General features: G+C 33.6%; 4 protein-coding genes and 1 non-coding gene across 7 annotated transcripts; 4 read left to right on the forward strand and 1 right to left on the reverse strand.

Moving 5' to 3' along the window:
- On the forward strand, positions 428 to 4,500 carry LOC109342926 (probable transcription factor PosF21). Its single transcript, XM_019580992.1, has 5 exons — positions 428 to 512; positions 884 to 1,711; positions 3,132 to 3,264; positions 3,432 to 3,516; positions 3,887 to 4,500. The coding sequence occupies exons 2-5, from the start codon at positions 987 to 989 to the stop codon at positions 4,273 to 4,275; spliced, it is 1,332 nt and encodes a 443-aa protein (XP_019436537.1). The 5' UTR covers positions 428 to 512; positions 884 to 986; the 3' UTR covers positions 4,276 to 4,500.
- Positions 5,859 to 9,807, forward strand: LOC109342927 (protein ENHANCED DISEASE RESISTANCE 2). Of its 2 annotated transcripts, XM_019580994.1 has the most exons (3): positions 5,859 to 5,956; positions 6,966 to 7,917; positions 9,562 to 9,807. In XM_019580994.1, coding segments are annotated over exons 2-3 (945 nt in total). In that variant the 5' UTR covers positions 5,859 to 5,956; positions 6,966 to 6,973; the 3' UTR covers positions 9,563 to 9,807. The 2 variants fall into 2 exon arrangements, with proteins under 2 accessions (XP_019436539.1, XP_019436538.1); XM_019580993.1 differs by lacking the exon at positions 9,562 to 9,807 and having other exon boundaries at positions 6,966 to 7,921.
- Positions 11,363 to 14,048, forward strand: LOC109342928. Of its 2 annotated transcripts, none has more exons than XM_019580995.1 (7): positions 11,363 to 11,507; positions 11,625 to 11,734; positions 12,331 to 12,480; positions 12,568 to 12,803; positions 12,936 to 13,046; positions 13,212 to 13,256; positions 13,689 to 14,048. In XM_019580995.1, the coding sequence occupies exons 1-7, from the start codon at positions 11,393 to 11,395 to the stop codon at positions 13,846 to 13,848; spliced, it is 927 nt and encodes a 308-aa protein (XP_019436540.1). In that variant the 5' UTR covers positions 11,363 to 11,392; the 3' UTR covers positions 13,849 to 14,048. The 2 variants fall into 2 exon arrangements, with proteins under 2 accessions (XP_019436540.1, XP_019436541.1); XM_019580996.1 differs by having other exon boundaries at positions 11,394 to 11,507; positions 11,621 to 11,734.
- Positions 14,573 to 19,152, reverse strand: LOC109342931 (fructokinase-2-like). The gene is made up of 4 exons (XM_019580999.1): positions 18,685 to 19,152; positions 15,321 to 15,653; positions 15,098 to 15,214; positions 14,573 to 14,947 (listed from the first exon to the last, which is right to left on the reverse strand). The coding sequence occupies exons 1-4, from the start codon at positions 19,096 to 19,098 to the stop codon at positions 14,813 to 14,815; spliced, it is 999 nt and encodes a 332-aa protein (XP_019436544.1). The 5' UTR covers positions 19,099 to 19,152; the 3' UTR covers positions 14,573 to 14,812.
- Positions 23,339 to 23,410, forward strand: TRNAT-UGU. The gene has a single exon. It is a non-coding gene; the product is annotated as a tRNA-Thr (tRNA).

Below are 23,499 nucleotides of genomic sequence, written 5' to 3' on the forward strand. Positions count from 1 at the left end.
AACATTAATTTTTTTCTTACAACATTTACATCTCTATTTACTTTCTTTTGGCTAAGAATAAATCAATAATTGTTTTTATTTAAGAATAAAAACAAGAAATAAGAATCACAATAGTATTGAACAAATGAACAATATCTTAATCTGCTAAGAACAAACACATGAAGAGAAAAAATGTGTTCATTTATTTCCGAAAAAAATATGTCGGAAAATGAAGCGATAATGTTGGATAACCGTGGGGCTAAACCTTAGAAAATGATGAATAAAACAAATATAATAAAAAATATAACATATGTAAAAATTTATACATATTTAAAAATAAATGATAGAAAATAGAATGAAAATATAAAAAATTATTATATATTGCATTTCTCATAATAAAATTGCAAAGCTTTAATTTTCCTTTCAGGTTTGAGATCAGATCTCTCATTTTCTCTCTCCTCTCTTCTCTTCCATTTGGATTCTCAATTCTTAATTTCAATTTCTCTTCATTTCTTCATCTCATCTACGGCAAGGTAAATAAATTTTAATCTCTCCGATTCATTGCTTTATGGCTCTTTGTTTATACCTGGAATAACAATGTAATCTCACAAGTGCTTTTTTGAGAAGCTGAAAAAAATAGCTTTTTTTTGCAGCTTCTGTGACTGTTTTTTATTTTTTACTTTTCAAGTACAATAGCCAAATAAATGTGCAAATATCACAAGTGATGTTTTTTATATCAAAATAATTGTTCATACTTTAGAAAGCTTTAACAAAAAAGCCCTTATTCTTTATTAGTGTAGCAATGTTTAAGTTTGAGGTGCATTGTTTATCTTAAAATTCAGAATTAATGACATGATTTTTCAGCTAGAGAGTTGAATTTTTCTTCGTTTGTCTCTTGTTCTAGGTATTTTTGTTTTCCTGCAATAAGAATGTCACTACTGTTTTGGAGTGATTGGACTGGATTAGCAGAGAGATTGATTTAAGTTCTATAGGAGTAAGGACTCTCCATGTATAAGGATAAATATATGGGCCACGGTGGGGGTTTCCCGCCTCCATCGGGATGTTTTTCGGGTTACTCGCCAACTGAAAGTGTTGCCTTTAATGTGAAATCTGAACCAGCATCTTCATCATCGTCGTTTCCTCCACCGGTTGTTCCAGGTACTGGTGCAGATTCTAGTCGTTTTGGACATGGAATGTCCACGGAGTCGAGTGGGTTTAGTCATGATATCAGCAGAATGTTTGATAATCCCATGAAAAATAGAGGCCATAGACGTGCTCATTCGGAGATCCTCACATTACCTGATGATATTAGCTTCGACAGCGACCTTGGTGTAGTTGGAGGTGCTGATGGGCCCTCATTCTCTGATGACACCGAGGAAGATTTACTGTCGATGTATCTTGATATGGATAAGGTCAATTCGACTTCTGCTGCTACATCGACATTTCAATTCAGTGAGCCATCTAATGCGGCAGCCGCATCAGGTTCAGGGCCAACATCAGCACCTGCATCAGGAGCACAAACCTTCTCTGCAGAGAACATAGTTACTGGTACCAATGAAAGGCCCAGAATTAGACACCAGCATAGCCAATCCATGGATGGATCAACGACCATTAAACCTGAGATGCTAGTATCAGGTTCTTCGGATGACATATCTGCAGTCGATTCCAAAAAAGCAATGTCAGCTGCCAAGCTTGCAGAACTTGCCTTAATCGACCCCAAGCGTGCCAAAAGGTAATTTTCTGGACCAGTTCTTGTTGTTTTGTCATTATCTGTATTTGGTGGGTTACCATGCCACAAGGGAGGGAACTTACATAATTTGTGCTGTAGTATTTATGAATTTATTTTATATAATCGTCCATGGTGATCCTAGGTGTTCTGCACAATAATTTTATTTTGCTTTGGTACTTATTAATGTAGAATTTAGGCAGTATATCACTTATAGCGGTGAGTAAATCGAGGGATGGAGCATATGGTGGGTTATACAAATTCCTAGGTACCATGGAGGAGAAGGAGTATAAGGCTTGCAAAGAGTAGAGAAAGAAAGACAAGATATTTGGACCAAGTGAATTGCATTAAAGATGAAGATGAAAAAGTCTTAGTTAATTTCACAAGCCTGGATTTTAAAATATATTTCTCAATCTTTCTATTAGGGAACAGGTGAAGAAATGAAATAATGACTTACAAGACTAGCCACTAGGAGGGGTGAGAGCCCAATTCTCCTATCTAGAATGGATAGACGATTTACAATTTTTATAAGTAGTGGAGATTGTAATCATGAATGTTCCTATAATTAAGGTTCCTAAAGAAGTGAAAGTTCCAAGCAGTAGAGTTATCCTCAGAAGAACCAAAGAGATAGATCGCGGTATTTGTATAGAAGAAAGATTATAGAGGTGTGGAAATACCTCCATCAAAGAAATGCCACCCACCCAAGTATCTCCCCATAAGTCAAGAAGAAAAGAATCATAGCAATGTTGGATAAATTTCCAAGGGTTTCAATGAGTGGCAGGGAAACTGATGATGCCATGAGGAAGAAGCCTCTTGAGGAAAATGCCATAACCATTTACCCAACCAAACAATATGATCTGCCGCCAAGTTAGCCCAACGAAACCTCATTCACGTTTTGGCCAACAACCAATTTTAGAACATTCCAAAGGATCCTTCCTTAGTTCACCAGCCCCACACGAAATGACATCTTGTATAGTTCTCTCCATACCAAAGTATAATGCAAGACCTAAAAAGGAACAAGTGCCCTTCATTTTATCCAACCGTTTGTAACTTTATGAATGATTAGGTTCCAAAACTAAATTGTTGCTGGGTTTCCTCCTAAAGGAATATCCAAGTAAACCAACCGTTTGTAACTTTATGAATGATTAGGTTCCATAACCATTTATACTCAGCTACAGAAACAGTGGAACCTCACTCATCATTTAGCACATTAATGGTGAATATTGCCTGAATATGGTTGCCCTCCAAGAGGGCACACTCTGTACATCTTTCACTTATTTTAAATCAATATTTCACCTTGTGATGGCATCCACTTAATGAATTATTTTGTTTTTTCTCCTGCACTTGAAAAGTGGAGGTTTGTTGTTGTTGGTTTTCTTCCCCCAAGAAAAACTTTTCACAGACAAATGTTTATTCCACGTGACAGGATATGGGCAAATAGGCAGTCTGCGGCAAGGTCAAAAGAGAGGAAGATGCGCTACATTGGTGAGCTTGAAAGAAAGGTTCAGACGTTACAAACGGAAGCAACTTCTTTGTCTGCACAATTAACTCTCTTGCAGGTATTGCATTGTTAATTATCTGCATCATATGCTGTATAGTTTACCATTGATTTTGTGATTTTTTTAGATGTATGGTGTACTAGTACTACTATTGTTTTTTACCATACCACCTGATTGAAAAGCTAATAGGAGGATTTCATAAATCAATTTTGGGGTACCATGAGCAGAGAGATACAAATGGGCTGAATTCTGAGAACAGTGAGCTGAAGCTGCGGTTGCAAACCATGGAGCAACAAGTTCGCTTGCAAGATGGTATGCTCTTGCTGTTATGAATGTTTCATAAGCTAGTGTTCTACTGCTTTCATTGCTTCTCTTACCAATTATATCTGTGAGACCAAAATCTTTATTAGCAGACCATTTTAAGTATTATGTGATTTAGCGTTTCCCTTGGATTAATACATATATGTCTTAGATAAAGGTGCATGTCTAGTGTGAAGCTGGCTGCACAATTTTGTTGTTGGGTTGGTTTCCTGAATGGTTAAAGGTGAAAGTGCTCTCTCTGACATTTGAGTTTCATGCTTTTGTTATAAATATGCATGTTTAAACATATGTAAGGTGGATAGTTCATCTTCATCTTGGTAATTTCAATGCTATTAGAATTAATTCACTTTTGTCCTTGTAGCATTAAATGATGCATTGAAAGAGGAGATTCAACATTTGAAAATACTGACTGGGCAAGCTATGCCTAATGGAGGACTCATGACAAAGTTTGCTTCTTTTGGAGGGAGCCAGCAATTCTATCCGAATAATAATCATTCCATGCATACTCTTTTAGCTGCACAACAGTTTCAACAGCTCCACATTCATCCTCAGAAGCAGCAGCAGCAACAACAACGGCAGCAGCATCAATTTCAGCACCATCAGCAACAGCAACAAATGCTTCAACAGCAACAACAGGAACAACAGCATCGACAATCAGGTGACTTGAAAATGAGAGCAGCTACGCCACCTCCATGTCCGAGAGATAATACTTCTCCTGATGCAAATCCTTCAGCTTCCAACAATTGTTGAGACTGCATTGTGGACTCCATTGCCTTTTAGATTTCCCTTAGTCTCATGTCTTAGTGTGTTTAGGTCCTGCCTTGTTATATTTCTTCATTCTTGAACAGTACAGATAATCCTAATTAGTGTCTGAGTATAATGTGTTGAATCTTTGCTATGTATAATACTAAAGTTCTTTGGTACCTTAGTTAATTAGGTATGGATATAAAAGGGGTAGGTTTACCGTTTATGTTTTACTTGTTCTAGCCTTGGGTTGGCTTTGCCTAATACAAATAACTATTTTTCAATAGGCTACTTGTTTATATTGCTGACAAAGTTAACCCACAATTTCTGCAGGAACTGTTGTGCATTCTCAGACTAGCCCTCCATCATGGGCACCAGCCATAGATTCTTGGAATCTTGAAGGGGAAAATTGGAAGCAAAAACTCTCTTTTGCCACACTTAATGTTCTACTCCATTTTGGAAATTTTCCACACAAATTACAATTTAACTCAATATATAAACTACAAGTTGATTTTTAAAATCAAGTTTCATACACCAAGAAGGCGTTGGTCTAGTTATGTAAGGTTTCGTTAGATATCAGACCAAAAAGTTAAGAGTTCGATTCCTAAGAGTGATACTTGTTGGGAGGGGTAGTCACACACCCCGAAAGGGATTAGTTCTTTATCCATAGGATAAAGAAGGGATACCTTAATAGTACAATAAAAAATCAAGGCTCATTATTTCGGGGCAACTCAACCTGACCTAAATATTAGTTGAGCTTTGACTTCACTCACAAGCTTCATTACCTCACCTTGTAGATCTTCTAGCACTTCCAAACTCTGTTCATTTTGGTCCACAAGTGAAATCAAAATGTACATTCTCATTCCCTCTAAGAAAAATGATTAAATTTAATTCATAAGTGGCATTAATGATCTTCTAGCACTTCCAAAACCTATCCATTTTGGGTACTATAAATCATTTTTTATAATATAATGAATTGTTTTATTATGTTAAGTTTAAACAGTAACTACCAGCAATACCTAATTTAAGTGTTAGATAGTTGTTTTTTAAGACATCATATTAAGGGGTTTAATAATGTCGTCTATATAAAAAAAGAGTGTAAAATCTATATACTGATTGTGTAAAGATTTTTACATAAATACTCCATCATCCACCATTCATTTCGATTACCTTTTTTGAAAAGTTAATCATAATTAAATATCAATCGTGGATGATACAGTGACAAATGTATAAAACTCATACACTGTCAAGACATACATCTTATTTATGACTAGACCATCACGAAAAAAGTTTTCTTTGGGAATGCAAAATCAACTTTAATAATTGGAAAGAAATGAGTGACACATGTTGAGGGACATTCACGCGTCCTGAAAGAGATTACTTCCTTATATAAAAAAGTGAGAAGATATAGTTGATAGTACGAGAATATATATATATATATATTATATATATTGATTAATCTGAAGAAGATTTTGGGCCTGGGTTTATGAATAACACCTATTATGTTTGGGCCTAGTATGTCTAGTTTACGCATCTTTGTCGGTTGCTCTTATATTAACCAAATTATCATTTTTCCCCAAAAAAGATAGAAAGAGAAACCAAAAAGCAAACACAATGAAGAAAGAAAGAGCAGAGAAATAAAAAAAATTCTGTGGACTGTGAACAAAATCTAGAATTCAGAACCATTGTAAGTTACACTTTCTCTATAGCTGAATTCTGAATTTGCATCTTCATCATCATAGATAATTCATATTACATGTTCCTTTATGATTCTGCTTTTGTGTTTTGATTTTTCTATGCTTTGGGTAATGTTTAGTCAACTCTTTAAATTTATCTTCTGTTTGTTTCAATGAATTTTTTAATTACCCAATTATCATTATTTGTGTTAGTATTAATGTTGCTGGTGTTTAATTTTGTGGGGTGTAACATTTTTCAATTGCTGGATGCTGTTTTTTTCTGTTGTGGTAAAGCAAACCCTACTTGATTACTGTGCTATTGTAAACTTCTTTATAAATTGTATTTATGTTTAAGATTGATTTAAGTATGTCATAAAAATAGCTGATTTTTTTGTACATAGAAAATTTAGTGTGAAAGTTCATTGGAGTTGGTAAGTACATGGCGTAATTGTTGTCTGCCTGTAGAATTTTTTTAGGATTTATTGTAGCTCATTTGGTTCGTATTCGAGGGCATGGTCATGAATTGTATCTGGTTGGTTAATTTGAAGCCCTTTAGGGTCTGTTTGCAAGTTGAGTTTTGAAGGGGAAAAAAGAGAAATAGAAGGCTTGAGAGCTATGAAATACACGGGTGAGATGACTCTGAAGCCTTCCATTTCCCTTCCTTCCCTTCCAAAACTCAATTCACAAACAAAATGTTAGGGGTTGAAGTAAGGCAGTCTTATACTATGAAGCTCCCTCTGTGCACAGGTTCTATTGTAGGCAGCATTACCTTGCATTTATTTGTAGATATCGATAAAATTTCTAGACAGATAAAGTCTATTTAGATTTATTTGTATGGTAAACTGATGAAGGGATATTTCATTGTTCTTTATTAGTATTTGTCAAAGCTCATGCAACTTAGAATTACTTTAGGATTTATGTATAGGCACTCTTGTTTATCTTACAATCACATTAATCATCATAATTGCGACCAATTCCTTTTTGTTATTGTAAGCTTACACTATTATTACTGGGATGCAGGACACAATATGACCAGCTCTGGTGATGGAAAGGAATCTGAATGGATAAATAGGATAAGATCTGAAGGTTCCATTCCACTTCTTGAGCCGGATAATTGTTCAAATGGTTGGGCTTCCCCTCCTGGAGATGCATTCATGGTTAGAGGTCCCGAGTATTTTTCAACCAGGGTTAAGATTCCAGCTGGTGATTATCTGCTCAAGCCTCTCGGTTTTGATTGGATTAAAAGTTCAGTGAAGATTGGGGAGGTTTTGAACAATCCAAATAGTCGAGTTAGGAAGGTCATTGATAATGAGTTTCCGTCAGGCGATAAGCCTTTGGTCTGGGCCTTCAATCTTCAAGTCCCAAGCAAAGATAACTATAGTGCAGTAGCATATTTTACAACCAAAGAGCCTGTTGCTGAAGGGTCGCTGATGGAGAAGTTCTGGAAAGGTGACGACGCATTCAGAAACTCGAGGCTTAAACTGATTGCCAACATTGTCAAAGGCCCTTGGATTGTGAGAAAAGCTGTTGGAGAGCAGGCCATATGCGTAATTGGGCGTGTCCTTTCCTGTAAATATTGTGTGGCAGAGAATTTCGTAGAAGTAGATATTGATATAGGGTCTTCCATGGTTGCAAATGCAATAGTCCATTTGGCATTCGGTTATATCTCAACTTTGACTGTTGACCTGGCTTTTCTTATTGAGAGTCAAGCTGAACCAGAGCTTCCAGAAAAGATTTTAGGCGCTTTCAGATTTTCTGACCTCGACCCTGCTTCTGCTACAACAATTGAACCATCATCATTTATGAGCTCTGATAATTTACAAACTCCTTTACCTAGTAGATGGTGGAAATCAATTGGGCAGGGCTTTTCGAACATTCTTCATCCAGGTTCTCAAGAAGATGGCTCTACTTCTGGCACACAACATGTGAATATTGTAGATCACAAAGATAGTCCAACTGACTTCAAGAAATGGTGAGTTTTTGTAGGTGTGATAATCTTTTGATAAAATCATTATAGATGCTTGGAAAATTTTAAGTTCACCCCTTGAAATACGCTTTATCTTTTAAACACCCATTTCTCAAATGCCTGAGACTTCTTCAGTTTTTTCTTTCTTTGTTCTGTTTCTGTTAAGATCCTTTGCAAGATATCGGAGTCCCACATCGATTGTATGAGATTCCTGTGAGGGGGAAAATATGGCTTGGGCTCTCCAACCCCAACGGCTATCTTTAATGATATGGGTCATCCAAGGTCCATGTCAATTGTTATAGAGCTTTACACCATGTCTCTCGACTGCAAACTAGTGGCACTTGTGGTGATGCCTAAGGGTGGAAACAGGCCAGGCCGCCTACCAGGGGCCTATTACCTGGCCTATAACAGGCCAGGCCAGGCCAGGCTTTCTTCGTAAACAGGCCAGGCATAGGCTTTTTGAAAAGCCTATTTAGTTAAATAGGCCAGGCTGTAGGCCATCCAAAAGGCCTATTAAGCCTAACAGGCCGGCCTATTTAATTATATTATGTAATATGTTCATATTATACAATTTTAATATAAGTAATATTATTATACATATGTAATATTAATATAAAAAATATAATTTAATTGTTAGGGTTAGAAGAGTCTAATTAAAAGTAGGAATATTAACCTATCTAAATGTAGATATGATGACCTATTTCAAGATGATATAGTAAAACATGCTTTTAAACAGGCTAACAGGCCAGACCAGGCTTTTAAACAGGCCAGGCCTAGGCTTTGAAATTTTTTTTAAACAAGCTAACAGGCCAGGCTCAGGCTCCTACATACGGAATATTAACCTATCTAAATGTAGATATGATGACCTATTTCAAGATGATATAGTAAAACAGGCTTTTAAACAGGCTAACAGGCCAGGCCAAACTTTTAAACAGGCAAGGCCTAGGCTTTGAAATTTTTTTTAAACAGGCTAACAGGCCAGGCCCAGGCTCCTACATACTATATAGGCTGGGCCTGTTTAAGGCAAAGCCTGGCCTGGCCTGTTTCCACCCTGTTCAACTCACTGATGCCAGCATATCAGTGCCGCTCGGGAATCAAAGTACTAGTTCACAACCAGCCCACGTGGCCGTCTAGCCTGCCGAGTATGGTGGGATGTTAGGACTTTGGATCCATATGGGACTTGAGTCCCACGTCAGAATTATGGGATTCCAATGTGCAGTTTATATGGCTTTAGGAAAACCATACGACAAAATAGGTTCATATCAGTTTCCCTTTATTAGGAGAGGGGATTGAGGAAAAGCTTATCAGTTTCACATATCTACCAGAGCACATGCTTACCTATCTATGTATATTTTAAGAACTTATAAGTTATAATTAACTTCTTGCAGCAGTAGCAATGCAACATTTTTTTGTTTCCCATTCTGAGTGATGGAAGAAATGAGAACAATTCTTGTTCCGATTCTCGCTCATTTGCTTGTATCTTAGTATTGTTATGATATTCCATTATGGCACAAGCATAATTGTCCCCCCTCTTTTCTATTCTTTTTCATTTCGGCATTGACATTAAAGGTTTCCAAACATAATTACCAGGCCTATGTTCCCTGACTATATTTCATACATGTTCTCATCATTTTACACTATTGTCTACAGATATACTGGAGGAGTTGAGGGAGATGAAGTTCCATTTGAAATGGTTATTATTCCTTTTAACATTTTTTACTGTGGAGTTCAGAGTCTGTGAATGACTTTGTTCTTGCCTGTTGTTGTAATTGGTGTTTTATCTGGACATTATGTATATCTTTTATTGTAATTTATTTGTATTAACAGTCTACAAATGCATATTTACATGACAATTGAATTCTTGACATTTTATATTATTTGGGATATTTCTTCTGACTATCTGAATTAGAATTGGATCCTTGAAATATTTATGCATATGGAATAAACACTCTTGCAATGCATCCTTCTTAAGAATCCTCTTAAAAGCAAGGTGCTAATATTCTTTGCCTTGACATTAGACAAGTTCAACATTTCCAATTGGCTATGCATTCATAATTCATCTGCAATGTAACAGATTTCAATGTATTTGTTACTGCACCACAAGACTTCAATGGGTATGCTAATGGGAAAAAAAAAAGTATGCAGTTATAATGTATGAGTTTTATACACTATTAATGTATTATTTATTATTTATATTTAATCATTATTAACTCTTTAAAAAAATAATTCAAATAAATGATGGCTAGTATAGTAATCGTGTGAATAGATATTATACTCCTGCATATGCATTTCAATGTCAGGATGTGTTATTATTCCAAGTAAATGAGAATCCTGTGAGGAGAAAAAATTAAATAAAAAAATATAAATAACAAAGTAGACGATAAAAAAACAGCTATAACAGGACATGATATTATCAAATTCATGGAGTATATATGCTTTAATTTTGCTCCAATGGCACTGCATATTGCTATAATACTAAAATACAATGCACCCAAATTCTAGGTCCTTTTGGGGAGTAAATTTCAAGGAATCATAAATAAAATGCCCACCAAATGAAATTTTACTAACTCCAAAGTACAATACAGAGATGGATAATTGGATGAGTTGCAAACAAAAAAGCTTCATTTTTTTTAATAAGTTGAATTGAAATTGCATGCAAGAATATGGGTTTTGTTAAAATTGAATTAAATAATTTTTTTTATTTATGGAAAGCAGTAATTTTAAATGTACAGGGTTTTAGTAATTTAGTAACAGTAATTTAAAAAAATCATTCTGTCTTCAGTTACCCTTATATATAAGATGGTATCTCATTGTCATATTAATTTTCTCTCATCTTCATCATTGATTCATTGCTTTCTAACTTTGAAACTAATATGATTATTCTTCCTAATTAGAACGTTGATGATAGTTTGTGATGGTTTAAATTATTCTACCATAATATTTCCCTAGTATGTGAACAAGTTGTTGTAACTCATGCAACCTAATCAAGTATCCGGTATTCTTTATAGCGAATGGAGTATCTCCTGGTATAAGGAGATAAAGTTATCTCTTCCTGTCAGTGAAATCATGACATGTGTTATGTTTCATCATTTTCTATAAAAATACCTTGCTCATTAATCTATATATCAATTAGTTAAGTTACTCATTAAACTATTACATAAATATTAAATAATTCATATGGTGGATGAAAATGTAAAAAAAACATTAGTTCCTTAAATAATTTATGTGAATACTAGAAGGCTTTTTTAGATAATTAGGATAAAAATGTCAACAATTCAATTCTTATAAGTGGTACTTATGAAATAATAGTCACAAATTCGAAAGAGATTAGTTCCTTAGAATGAGAAACCAGGCTCGGGCCCAAACATAAATATGCTTGTGATGACACAAAAACCGGGCCCGGGCCTATGTTGTGTAGTTGAAAGCAACGAAAGAAAGAAGTAGAGTGAATTGGAATTGATGAATGAATGAATGATTGAGAATGGATTCTTCAGTTTCAGTAGCAGAATTGGAAGAAGGTTTGAAAGTATTGGATTCTTCTATATCTCTCATCAATTGGCGCCTTAAACCTTCTTCCAAGCGTCGATTACATTTAGGTATTTCTCTCACTCACTCGCATAACTTTCTTCAGATTCATTACTTTTTTTATATTTATATGAACTTCAATAACTGTTCCAATTCATTATTTGAATTTGTGAATTTGTGGAAGATAGATATATTGGCACTATGTACAAGATTGAGACCAGTTGTAATGATAGATTATGGTGGAAAGATGCCTGAACTACAATACTGTCTCTCTTCACTTCTCCAACTTAGTCAAAAGGTTTTTTCTTCTTCCTTCTCATATTCTATTGTGTTATGTGTGTTGTAATTGATTGAGGGCGGTCCAATGCACGACGACTCTTTCACCTTGTAGGGTCACGGAATGGTCGATGTAGGCAGTCTTACACTGCAAGTGGATAGGTTATATTCGGGATTTGAACTCGTGACATCTAAGTCAGAAGGCGTTAGTGTTTTTGTTGTGTCGAGATTCACCATGTAATGGGTTATGAATGACAAGAATAGTTTTATTTTCAATTTTATCTCATTTCCTACTAGAAAGATGTGTGTTTTTAAGTATTAAATTTATAAAGAAAAAATAGTTCAAGAAGAAACATGGTAAAGAAAAAAATCATCAAGCTTTGGATGAGCGAAACAAGTTATACTTAAGATTCATCTTTTAAAGGAATGAAACTCAAGGTTTAGATTTGGCTCATTTAAATAAACAAGCCAAGGTTTAATAACTTTTTTCCACAAGTCAAGTTTGAGTTGATAAATAAGTTCTAGGCTTAATTCAACACATTTAAATTCCTTAATCCTTATTGTAGTTGTAACATATTTGCTCTGCTTATTCATCATTTCTCATTTGCACTTTCCCAGGAGTCACCCATTTTTGAGCATATAAGAGTGATGGTTATACAAGACATGATATACTTGATACATTTAACAGAATTAGCTCATCATGTCAGATCAACCTTCAACTCTGAAACACAGTTGCTATTTGTGGACCTTGAACATGAATCTCCCGAGGTCATTACTCTTTCATAGTGATTTTATTGATTGTTTTTCAATTTTATACATTATCCTTATGTATATGTTTCCTTAACTTGTGCTCAGATGATAACACAAATTGAGAAAAACCAATTAGCAATGCAGCTCAAGTCAATTCAGAAGTTTTTCTTGACCGTATTTCCTTCCGACGGAATGAACAATCCTTTGCCATCCCCGGAAGCAAAATGCTTGGATAATAACAACGAGTCCACTAGTCAGCATGTTCACTCTCTTTCTACTGAGTGCATTGATCTCAGTAACTGCATGGACAACACTGAGGTGACACTGCCAACCTTGAATGGGTAATTCCCTCAAGTTATGTACAACCTGAATGGTGGTTCCATGGATCAGAGAACAACCATTTGCTTATTTTCCTTATTAAACATGAAATATGTGGTGGGGATATCTCAGATTATACTTTTTATTTTCTTCAGATGGCTTCTAGGTTATCCAGTGGTGTATCTGTTTGGCAAGGAGCACATTGCTGATGCCATTTATAACCTTTCAACAAAATATCTTCATATTTTCCAAGTGTTTGTCAGCAGGTTTGTTTTCCTAGGCCTTTGTCCATGATTTATATTATGAAACTGCCATTATGTGTGTGATGTGGAAATTGTGTTGAATCATTGACTTGCCCAATTCTTCATTTTCTCCCATCAATTACTTTCTGACCAAGTGGGTATTATATCAAATTTGATTTCTTGCAGGAGGAACAGTACCCTCAAGAAAGGAACTCAACCCGAAGAATTGTTAAGGTAAATACTGCATTTGGATTTAAAACAACATTTTGTCAACCAGAATTTTGGTTTGTTAAATCACGAGGCCAGCTGGCAAATGGAGTCCTTTACGGGCAGACCTTACGACTATGTAGGGGTAGAGCTCCTCCACAACATAATGTTTTGTTTTCGAAAATGTCTAAAGCATCCTCGTATTCACGCTATTTATTGTTTATCGAGTAATGATATATCCTCCTACCCATAAAAAAGTGACACATGTTACTTGAAAACTAATCACTAATAAATAAAGTATCACCTTGTGACACATGTCACTTGTTTGTGAGTAGAAGGATATATCACTTTCCTTGTTTATCAATAGAGTAAAATTATGATAATGGATTAAAATTATACTCATGAATATCATTGAGTCACTCAGCAGATTGCTGACATTCTAAAAGCTTGTTTGAACAGTTTTTCAGTGCCTTATGGTCTAAGCATGAGAGGGAACAATGAGCAATGGGCAGAGACATTTCTGGCACACATGCGCGCAAAGTGGGAAAGATGTGCAAATGTTTGGAAGTCCTTAAACATGGAGGTTAGTGAATGCCATCCTCAGGCTATAGTACTGTAGTTGTCAACTTATTTAGGCTCTCTACCTTTGGTAAGGTAGAATTTGAATCCCCTATGCTACTACTTGCTTAGTTGCATTAGATAAACTTATTTCAGAAAATAACTGGAAGGAGACAATTTATAAAGTGTAACAGTTGTCTGTGATTTGGAAGCAAAATAACTTGTGTTTAATTTATAATTTTTTGTACAACCAAGAACCAAGGATATCTCTTACTCTTTTACGTAAGGAACTAATTCCTTCCAGGGTGTATAGTTGTCCCTTTCAACAAGTATCGCTATCAGGAATCAAACCCTTTACCTTTTGATCATTTTGCAGATCTAATAAAGTCTTACACCACTAGACCAACACATTATAATTACTCAATTTGTAGGAAATAAATTAATCTCTTTGCACAAAATAAGTGATGATTAATTGACACTAATGATACTTAGCACAAAATAAATGATGATTAATTGACACTAATAATACTTAGCACACTTGAACAACTTTATGTTTTCTATAATATATACTTCATGATGTTCATGTTGGCTAAAGTAGAGACTAGATGCTATTTAACGTAAAAGATCAACTTCAATCACATTTCCTTTGTTTGAGTTACTTTTGTTTTAAGTATCTCTTGGGTCATTCCCTCTTATAGGTACTTTTTTTTTAATAAAAAATGATATTTAAAGACACCCAAAATATGAACAATTACCCATAACTAGTTACTAGAAAGATAAAATGGTTTAAGAAGCTTTAGCTGTGGGTCATGTTTCATGATTTTATTCAACAATTAACCTCAACTTGGATGAAAGCATTTTGCCAAAAGTCAATACATAGAAACGTGGAAAATTGCAAAGAAAACCAAGAGAAAAAATCCCTCATAAATTGATAGCAAACAACTCAAACGGAAAAGTGAAACTAGAAGAAAAAGAAGGAAAGTGGGTGAAGAAACGAAATCATGCTACCACTTGTGCTTCCATTATTATGCTGATGACTCTTTGATCAGGTTGAACACATCTTCCTCTTTGGGAAGAGCAGGGATTGCTCCCTTTTTAGTAGTTGTAATTGCTCCACATGCATTTGCAAACTTGAGCACCTCTCTTAACCTTGGTTCATCCTGCATGAGCAAGTAAAAAAAAATCACTTAAAACTATATAAAGTTTGGAAGAATCTTTAAAACTTTCTTTTAATTTTTACCAAGGGTAGGAAATAAATCAGCTAAAGTTGTATTTTCCATAGGGGATTTAACATGAAGGGTTTCACTCACTTCAAGTATGGATTGATCATCAACAATCTTGGCCAATAGAGAACCAACAAAGGAATCACCAGCACCTGTTGTATCAATTGTCTTGACATGAAAAGCATCTACTGATCCATGGAAATTCTGGTTTGTGCACCAAGGGAGAATAACTCATTAGTGTTTCAAAACAAAACTATTACAAAATTGAGATAACATCATTCACCAAAGGAAGTTGTAAACATTTATTTACCTTGGTATAGTATTTAGAACCATGTTCACCAACAGTGACAAGGAGTAACTTCAAGTTGGGGTGCCACAAAGACAAAGCAGAAGCATCATCAATTTTGTCACTTCCAGTGAGGAATTCAAGCTCCACATCACTGACTTTGATTAAATCTGCTTTTTCCCATATACTGAGTATTTGTTTACGAGCTTCTTCAGGTGATGGCCACAATGGTAGGCGCAGATTTGGATCATAGGAGAGGAGACAACCAGCTTCTTTCGCAACTTCCATGGCTTTCAAGTGTGCTGATCTGCATGGCTCCACTATCAAACTTATTGATCCATAGTGGAAAACTTTTGCCTGGTAAAGTCAAGTTTCACTTTAACATCAGTTATATTCTTATACTATAACAGTTCTTTATATTTTTCAATCGTAAATCTTGCCTCATACGATATATTTTAGTTAGCACGAGACAACATATGAGACATAATTTGGAATAACACATCTCTTTATCAAATCACAAAAGAAATGGGATACCATATGTGATGTTAGTAACCTTATGTTCAAATAAAAAGTTTCTTTCACTTAATAAGAAATGATGTTATTCATTCCTCACCTCACAATCTATACCCTATTTTATATTTCATTGACACATTTTGCCACGAGAGGTGATGTGTACTTTGGAAAATTGTACCCATCATTATTCATGCTTTTGCTAAAGTCACCGGATCCAATCAAAAAATAAATTAAACTAAGGTTTTATTTTATAGATAATTGAGAGTACTAGGCATGAAATAGGTCGCCAAATTATACATTTTTTTTTCTTTTCTAAGATTGCATGCACGTGCTTGCTAGGCTGTAAAGTGTGGATCTTCATTGAGAAAGAAGGGTAAATATTTAGGGCTTCTTTGATGTACAGAAAAAGAGAATAGTTGGTAATATTATTGTGCAATATATTCTATTGAAGTATTTTACCACCGTAATTGCCGTCATCGTTATACTATCACTACCACCACATGATTAGAGTTTATAGTGTTCATATCCTATTATTTTCTATCTATTTTATCTTGGATCACTATAAAAGGGTGTTTAAAATACTAAGGAACTACCACCAACTGCTCTAGATTCAATTTCTCGAAGAAACAAACCACTAAATTCTATGAAGAAAAACAAATCTCTTATGAAGCTTTTGAGAGCAACAAGAAACAAAACCATGAACAAATTTAAATTATTGCTTAACTCATTACGGTAATTAACTTGAAATATAGAAGAGAGTAAAAGCTAGATTGGAGGGTTGGTCAAAGATAAACCACTATGACATACCCACTGAATATAAATAAAAACAAGCAGCCCTAAAGAAGAAAAAAGCACTGGATATATTTATTAATTGTTATCATATTATATTTCAAATGTATTGCTTTGTACCTCTCAACCCAATTATTTGGACCCGGAATTGAACCTTGACCGAGAGACTAAGGATCATTTCTATTACTACCGGATAGAGAAATACTATTTCTACACTAATTATAAGGATAAAAATATTATTGTAAGTGTAAATAGAATGACATATAATTGTTATTTCATATTATTTTTTGTCTTTGTTTTACACAAGATTTCCTATAGCCACCTTTACATTTTCCTATTCAAACCTTCATGTTAAAATTTCACCTCAGCAACTGCATGAGAATACTACATTCCTCCAACAGAATGGACAAAGTTTTGTATTTTTAGGAGCATATTTTTCTCTCAAAATGTGTGTAATACTTTATGTGTCTATTCTTTCTCATATATAAAGTTGATATATATATTTACTTTATATATTTATTTTACTGACGAATGAGAAACAACATACAAAGTTTGTGCAGCCATATATATATATATACTTATATTCTCTATATTAATCTTAATTTATTTTCTTCCATCACTACCAGCCATGATAGGTAAGAGCTAGAAAGGTATATACATAGTCACCACTCACCAACCCCACACACACAGTTTTGGCATCATTATCGGTGGAGTCCATTTTGGACAAATAAAAATTCATCTGACTTTCATAATTACAAATGGGTCCCACTATTCTCAACATGACTCAGCAAATACCCTTTATCACGCGCGTAATATGACGCCTTTTTCCCACAGGTCACACATCTCAATCTCACGCAACACCAAACATTAAATTACTATTTATAATCATCGTCTTAACCTCACAGTTCCGTTCTACTCACGCTTCACAAGACTAACAAATAAATAGATACTAGTTCTTTATCTATAGATTTCAAATATAAAACTTTTTGTAAGAATATATTTCAACCAAATCAGGAATGGAATAAATTTGTATTGGATTATTCTTTTATTTAATCTGTCCTACTAGCCGAAAAATAAAAAGCACGATATTTCCCATGCTATCAAACATCACATCTTTATATAGTGTGGCGGCCTATACTAAGTTTGATAAACATTGACCCATTAACACTAGATTATTTTTTGAATTCAAACTCCACCTAGATCTCAAATGTCAACCCAATAAACCTTTATAATGCATTTCCAATTAGACAATGTCTCCTCACTATTACTCCATTTGAGATAAATAATATATAAAATATGATATATCTTCCTACTAAATCTTTCTACTAATTATTCTACTCATAAAAAAGTGGCATACATCACAAAATAATACTTTATTTAATAGTGATTGGTTTGACATACGTCACTATCTTAGTCACTATCTTATGCGTAAGAGGATTAATATGAGGATTTAGTAGGAAAACATATCATTAATTATAATATATATGACAACCATAAATCATGGTATTAAAACCATATATGAATGTTAGGATTGAAAATTAGTTATTGGTCACACGATACTAATGTGTATGTATCTTTTAATCATGATCGCTCAAATAAGATCCAATTATCTATATTAATTGTTCTCACTTCTCACAATAATAATTATTCTCCCAGTAGCCACTTCCTATATATATTAATCATGCATAGATGATAAAAAATTAAAAAATCAATAATATTTAATACTTTAAATCCAAATAAATGTCCCCACTCTATATATAATTGAATAGACATTCATAGAAACATCATAAATGAGTGACATGAGACGGGTCGGATCTCATGTTCATCACTTACGTGGTTCTGAATATTGATATGAAAACTAGACTTAGACTCGATGAAACTCGATCATGATCGGACCAAATTGGATGAGCGAGTAGGCTCAATCATGTTCACTCCTAATAATAGAGACAAATAAATCTCATCAACATGAAACACAGCACTTCATTTTCATGGAAAAAGGATAATATATATAACCGACAAACAAAGAAAACATTAAAATATTTTCTGCCAAGAAACTTGAAAAAGACAGAGAAAGATAGAAACATACAGATCTGATGAGTTCAAGGTTAAGCTCTTCAGGCTTAAGCAACATGTCAGCACTCGGGTTCCTATAGAACATAAACTCACGCTCCCCGTCAGCGCGTAGAGTCACGAACGCCAAAGCAGTACGTGCACCCGTATCAAATGTAATACCATCGGCGCGTACGCCGTTTTCCTTCAAGATCCCCGCCAGCATGTGACCGAACTCATCGTCTCCGAGTTTTCCGACGAAGGCAGCTTTGCCACCGATCCTTGCGACGGCGATGGCAACGTTCGCCGGAGCACCGCCGGGAGCTTTGAGGAATCCTGGTGCCTCAGCTAGGGAGACGCCGGAGACGGTGGGGACGAAGTCGATGAGCATCTCACCGAAGCTGACGATGAGACCGGTGCCGGTAGCGGGGAAAGCATTGTTCAAAGCCATTAGAGAAAGTGTTTTGATTTTGAGGGAGGAATGAGAGAAGGTAAGGTTTTGGTTTGATGAGGTTTATATAGAAAATAATAGGATTAGTTTTAATGAAAATGAGTGAATTGGGTTAGTATTAATTAACACAAAAAATGTATTGGATAGGTACTACTAACACGGATGGGATATGCTGTCCCCAACCACGTCTTTTATCAATCACAACGAAGTAAAACTGATAAAGTTATGAATATTTATTTTTTTAACTGACGTGTCATAATATAATTGGTTTGGGATAGGGTTTGGGACAGAATTTGGGACGAGATTTAGAACAGCAGATCATTGTCCCTATTAACACTACCTTCTCCTCATTTTGTAAGAAACTAAACATACTGGGATATGTGCGGTTATTCCTCCTAATAAGCGTCATTATGATGAATTGAACTTTTAATCTCTTTTGGTCATTTTAGGGATCTAGTGAAACTTTATACCACTAAATTCTATAAGAATTTTATATAATGTATCATTTATAATTGGAGAATAAAATATCTCATAGTCTAAGGAGATAAGTTATTTCCTCCGATTACTAAAATTATTACATTTGTTTTAATGATTTTCTGTAAAAAAATATTTAAAACTAAACAAAATAATACACATGTTATATTTTTATTAGTCAGATGAGATAAGTAATCTTCTGATACGAAGATATATTTTATTCTCTTATAATTAATTATTTGTTGTTTTTCAAAAAATTTATACAAATGAATATTGGATCATAAATTATTGTATTAATTTTTACTAACATTGTATTACACTCATTAAATAATGAATTAATTGATCCAAGTTGTTGAAACTTTTGGTGGTGAGTCGTTGGTTTTGGTTGGGACTTGCAAGTTGGATTTGAATTCTGTGGATGCTTTTAGATTTTTAAATTTATTCTATCACTTCTAAGTTTTAACTTTTCACTCAAGCCTTCTCCTCGAAAAAATCAAATTATTACCCAAAAACGTTTCATTCAAGAAAATGTTTCTTAGGGTGGACTTGTTTTGAACAAATTAAAAATAGAATATAAAGATTCACTTTATTTTATATTATTTAGTGAATTAATATTAACTTTGTCTTTTTATATTATTCGATCTTGAGTTTATGCATGTAGAAAAATGTCATAGTATTTAATGGTATTAACTATTTTTATCAAATGGTATTGATTTTTCATGTAGTAGGTGTGAATATTTTGACAAATGACAAATAAAAACAATCACTTCTAAAAATGAAACCATTAGCTCACTAACAAAATTGATATGTGATTAAATGGTGTCTAACTATTTAATATACTTGTATAACAAATTTTTTAATTATATTATCTTATCCTACTCAAATACAATTTAGTGTTTCATGAGGTGAAAAATATATTAGGTACATATGGTAGGGACAAATTATGGATTACAGTATAAAATTCTATCTTGTTGGTTCATCAAACTAAGGATTACAACAAATTATTATAGTATAAAATTCTAAGATAAAAGCATAAGTAAAAGATAAAAGATTAATAGACATAACTAATATAAATGGAGGTACTTATGCTTGGTTGTTTTCAATATTTACCTAATATTTATTTAAGGATTATTGTGGTCAAGTCTTAGTAATGTGATTCAAACTCACATTCTTGTAATATTAACTAAACTTTTATCAACTAGAATAACCTTCATTAACTCATTAAAAAAAATGCTTTATGTGAAAGTGATATACTTTTTTCATAGCATATGTATTATACCATGCTCTTAATATTTTATTTATGAACAAAATATATCACGTTTGAGAGTTAAGTAATGTTGTTTTCCATTGTTACTTTGATAATTTAATGATATTATATGTTATTTGAGGTAGCTAGCAAATCAAATTCATCATCACCTATCATGCTTAAATCTAATGATTGACCACCAACATGAATATGGTTTTCAATCTGTTCTTGATGGTCATTCCCAACTTCTCATCATTTTAGAAATGGTGGATATTTATTTTACCTTTAAAAGTTAATTGATTTCCTAACTACTTTTATTTTTATGTGCATGTATTTTTAATATTATTATTATATTTATTACACTATTAAAAAAATTAGTCTATCTAGTATTTGAGATGAAAATAACTTTGAAGAATAAAACAACAATTTCATATGAACATTGTGTGAATTATAGGTTGATATATTAGGTTTAGCAACTAGACTACCAAATATATGGTTTAGATACAAAATAGTACCAAATATATGATTTTATACGGGTGATGTAAACTCAAAAGTTGGGTTTAATTAGTAGAATAGACAAACATATGAATTCTCTTCTATCTGTACTAAACATATTCTACAGTAGAAAATTTCATAGATAATAGAGTTTAAAATTTAATCTGTGTAAAGTTTTTTACACTTTCAATACATTATTAATCATTGATTTATATTACTTTTGTCTTGAAGTCAATAATGATTAACAAACCGATAGTGAATGACTACTAATTGTTATAAAAACATTATCACTTACCTGACCTAATTTTCTCATATCATAACTTACATTTTTATTCACCCATCTTGGTCTAAAAAGATGCATCACGATCAAGCAAGAGTTACAACTATCAATCTGAAACAATACAAATTGATTATTTTAATTACAGTACTTATATCTTGACCGGTCAACTAAATAATTTAGAAAGATATGTCATTGACCAGACAAGAACGACGATACACCACTATTATACCACCTGTACATGATTGTTACGGTGTCTTAATAACACAAATCTTGTTACAAAATAATGTCACATTCATACACTACTTTCTCCTAAATGACAAGATAAGCTCACAATACATCTATATAACATACCTCAAATATTGACTTAATAATCGGAAAACATTTCCGGAACCTCCTCCTCCGACACTAAAAAGAACAATTTCATTATCTTCTTGAAATTAAATATAATATGATCACTTATAATATTAATATTAAACCCACCACATAAAATCTTCCACTGGCCTGGCCTGGGTTGCAATCACATAAGCCCATATTCTCTTTCTTCAAATACACTCACAAACAACGATTGGAAAAAGAGAAACCTTTTAACTTTTCACCATTACAACATCCAATGATATATTGACACGTAAGACCCACTCGATCCTCTCCATCTACTTCCCCACCTGAATCTTTTGTTACTTTTTCTCGGACAAAGATTACTTGTCCCAATTCCTGTCCCATTTTTCTATACCAGACTAATAAAAACGTGACATTTCATTAAAAAGGAAAATTCTAAAAATATAAAATAATATATTTGCATTATATGGAAAAATCTTATTGGCTAGGGCTCTCTCTTCAAACACTTCCTACGACCAATCGAACTTGCATCACCTTTCATTTTCAGTAAGTCTTTTCTTTTACCCAATTTCACGTTTAATGAATTAGATTCCTATTGAAAATTTTAGGGTTTTCCTATCTGTTTTTTTTATAAATGATTGCATAGTTTGGTGTTGCAATTGGAAGCAATTAAATTCTTTTTCTGTATATTTCTTCAAAGGGTTTCAGCTAATTAACTCAAAACTGAATCTTTTTATTGTTTTTTTTTACTCTAGTGAATCTCAATTTTGCAACAAAAAAACAGCTCCCAAAACTAAATTGACCCCAAGTAGTTCAATGAGTAACGTAATAATTTTAAAAGTTTACATAAAATTAGGCCTTTCTATTACATTTGTATCAAGTAAATTCGTAGAATTCTTATTAGGCATAAAACAATGTGTTATTAAGTAAAGTCCTACAATTGTGCTACACATCATGTATCTGTTTTTGGTCTTGCAGATATAGTAGGAGGTTTCAACATTAGTGAAGGTTTTGGATTTCATTTGGACTTTTGTTTTTAGGAATTTCTATTTAATGCACTTTTTGACTAATGTCTCAGAATTTGGAAGAAGGGGCATTAAAAAATGAAACATTTTTGTGAAGTTGGGCTCATTAATCTCAACAGAATCTGTGATTACTAGGCCTTGCTTAGGTTTTGATGCAAGCTATTGCTTTGAGGATAATAATTCTGTTTATGGTTGCAAAGCTTCACTTTTGGAATAAAACTTGTATAGGCATAGTCAATGGAATACTTCCACTTCATAAAAATAGTCATGATAAGAGTTTTGTTGTACTTTTACATTGTTATTTGAATGGTGTGGAAGTAGTCCATTGTTTGTGCAAATTAGCTAAGTTTTAGTTATCAAAGGCTCTAGACATATCAACAAAAAGCCCTTATAGCTCAGTGGTAGAGCGTCAGTCTTGTAAACTGAAGGTCCGTAGTTCGATCCTGCGTGAGGGCATTATTTTTACCATTAACTTCAATTAATAAAATTTATATATAGGAGGGATCCATTTACACCCATCACATTCAATCTCAGTCATTAATTTT

Source organism: Lupinus angustifolius, chromosome LG03, assembly GCF_001865875.1.
Source record: "Lupinus angustifolius cultivar Tanjil chromosome LG03, LupAngTanjil_v1.0, whole genome shotgun sequence".
Lineage (NCBI taxonomy): Eukaryota > Viridiplantae > Streptophyta > Magnoliopsida > Fabales > Fabaceae > Lupinus > Lupinus angustifolius.

Coding starts and splice junctions, on each gene's coding strand:
- LOC109342926 (XM_019580992.1), top strand. CDS start 987: ATGTATAAGGATAAATATATGGGCCACGGTGGGGGTTTCCCGCCTCCA. Junction 1,712..3,131: donor GACCCCAAGCGTGCCAAAAG/GTAATTTTCTGG, acceptor TCCACGTGACAG/GATATGGGCAAATAGGCAGT. Junction 3,517..3,886: donor ACAAGTTCGCTTGCAAGATG/GTATGCTCTTGC, acceptor TTGTCCTTGTAG/CATTAAATGATGCATTGAAA.
- LOC109342927 (XM_019580993.1), top strand. CDS start 6,974: ATGACCAGCTCTGGTGATGGAAAGGAATCTGAATGGATAAATAGGATA.
- LOC109342928 (XM_019580995.1), top strand. CDS start 11,393: ATGGATTCTTCAGTTTCAGTAGCAGAATTGGAAGAAGGTTTGAAAGTA. Junction 12,481..12,567: donor TTGAACATGAATCTCCCGAG/GTCATTACTCTT, acceptor ACTTGTGCTCAG/ATGATAACACAAATTGAGAA. Junction 13,257..13,688: donor CAACCCGAAGAATTGTTAAG/GTAAATACTGCA, acceptor TTGTTTGAACAG/TTTTTCAGTGCCTTATGGTC.
- LOC109342931 (XM_019580999.1), bottom strand. CDS start 19,098: ATGGCTTTGAACAATGCTTTCCCCGCTACCGGCACCGGTCTCATCGTC. Junction 15,654..18,684: donor ACCTTGAACTCATCAGATCT/GTATGTTTCTAT, acceptor TGACTTTACCAG/GCAAAAGTTTTCCACTATGG. Junction 15,215..15,320: donor GTTCTAAATACTATACCAAG/GTAAATAAATGT, acceptor TGCACAAACCAG/AATTTCCATGGATCAGTAGA.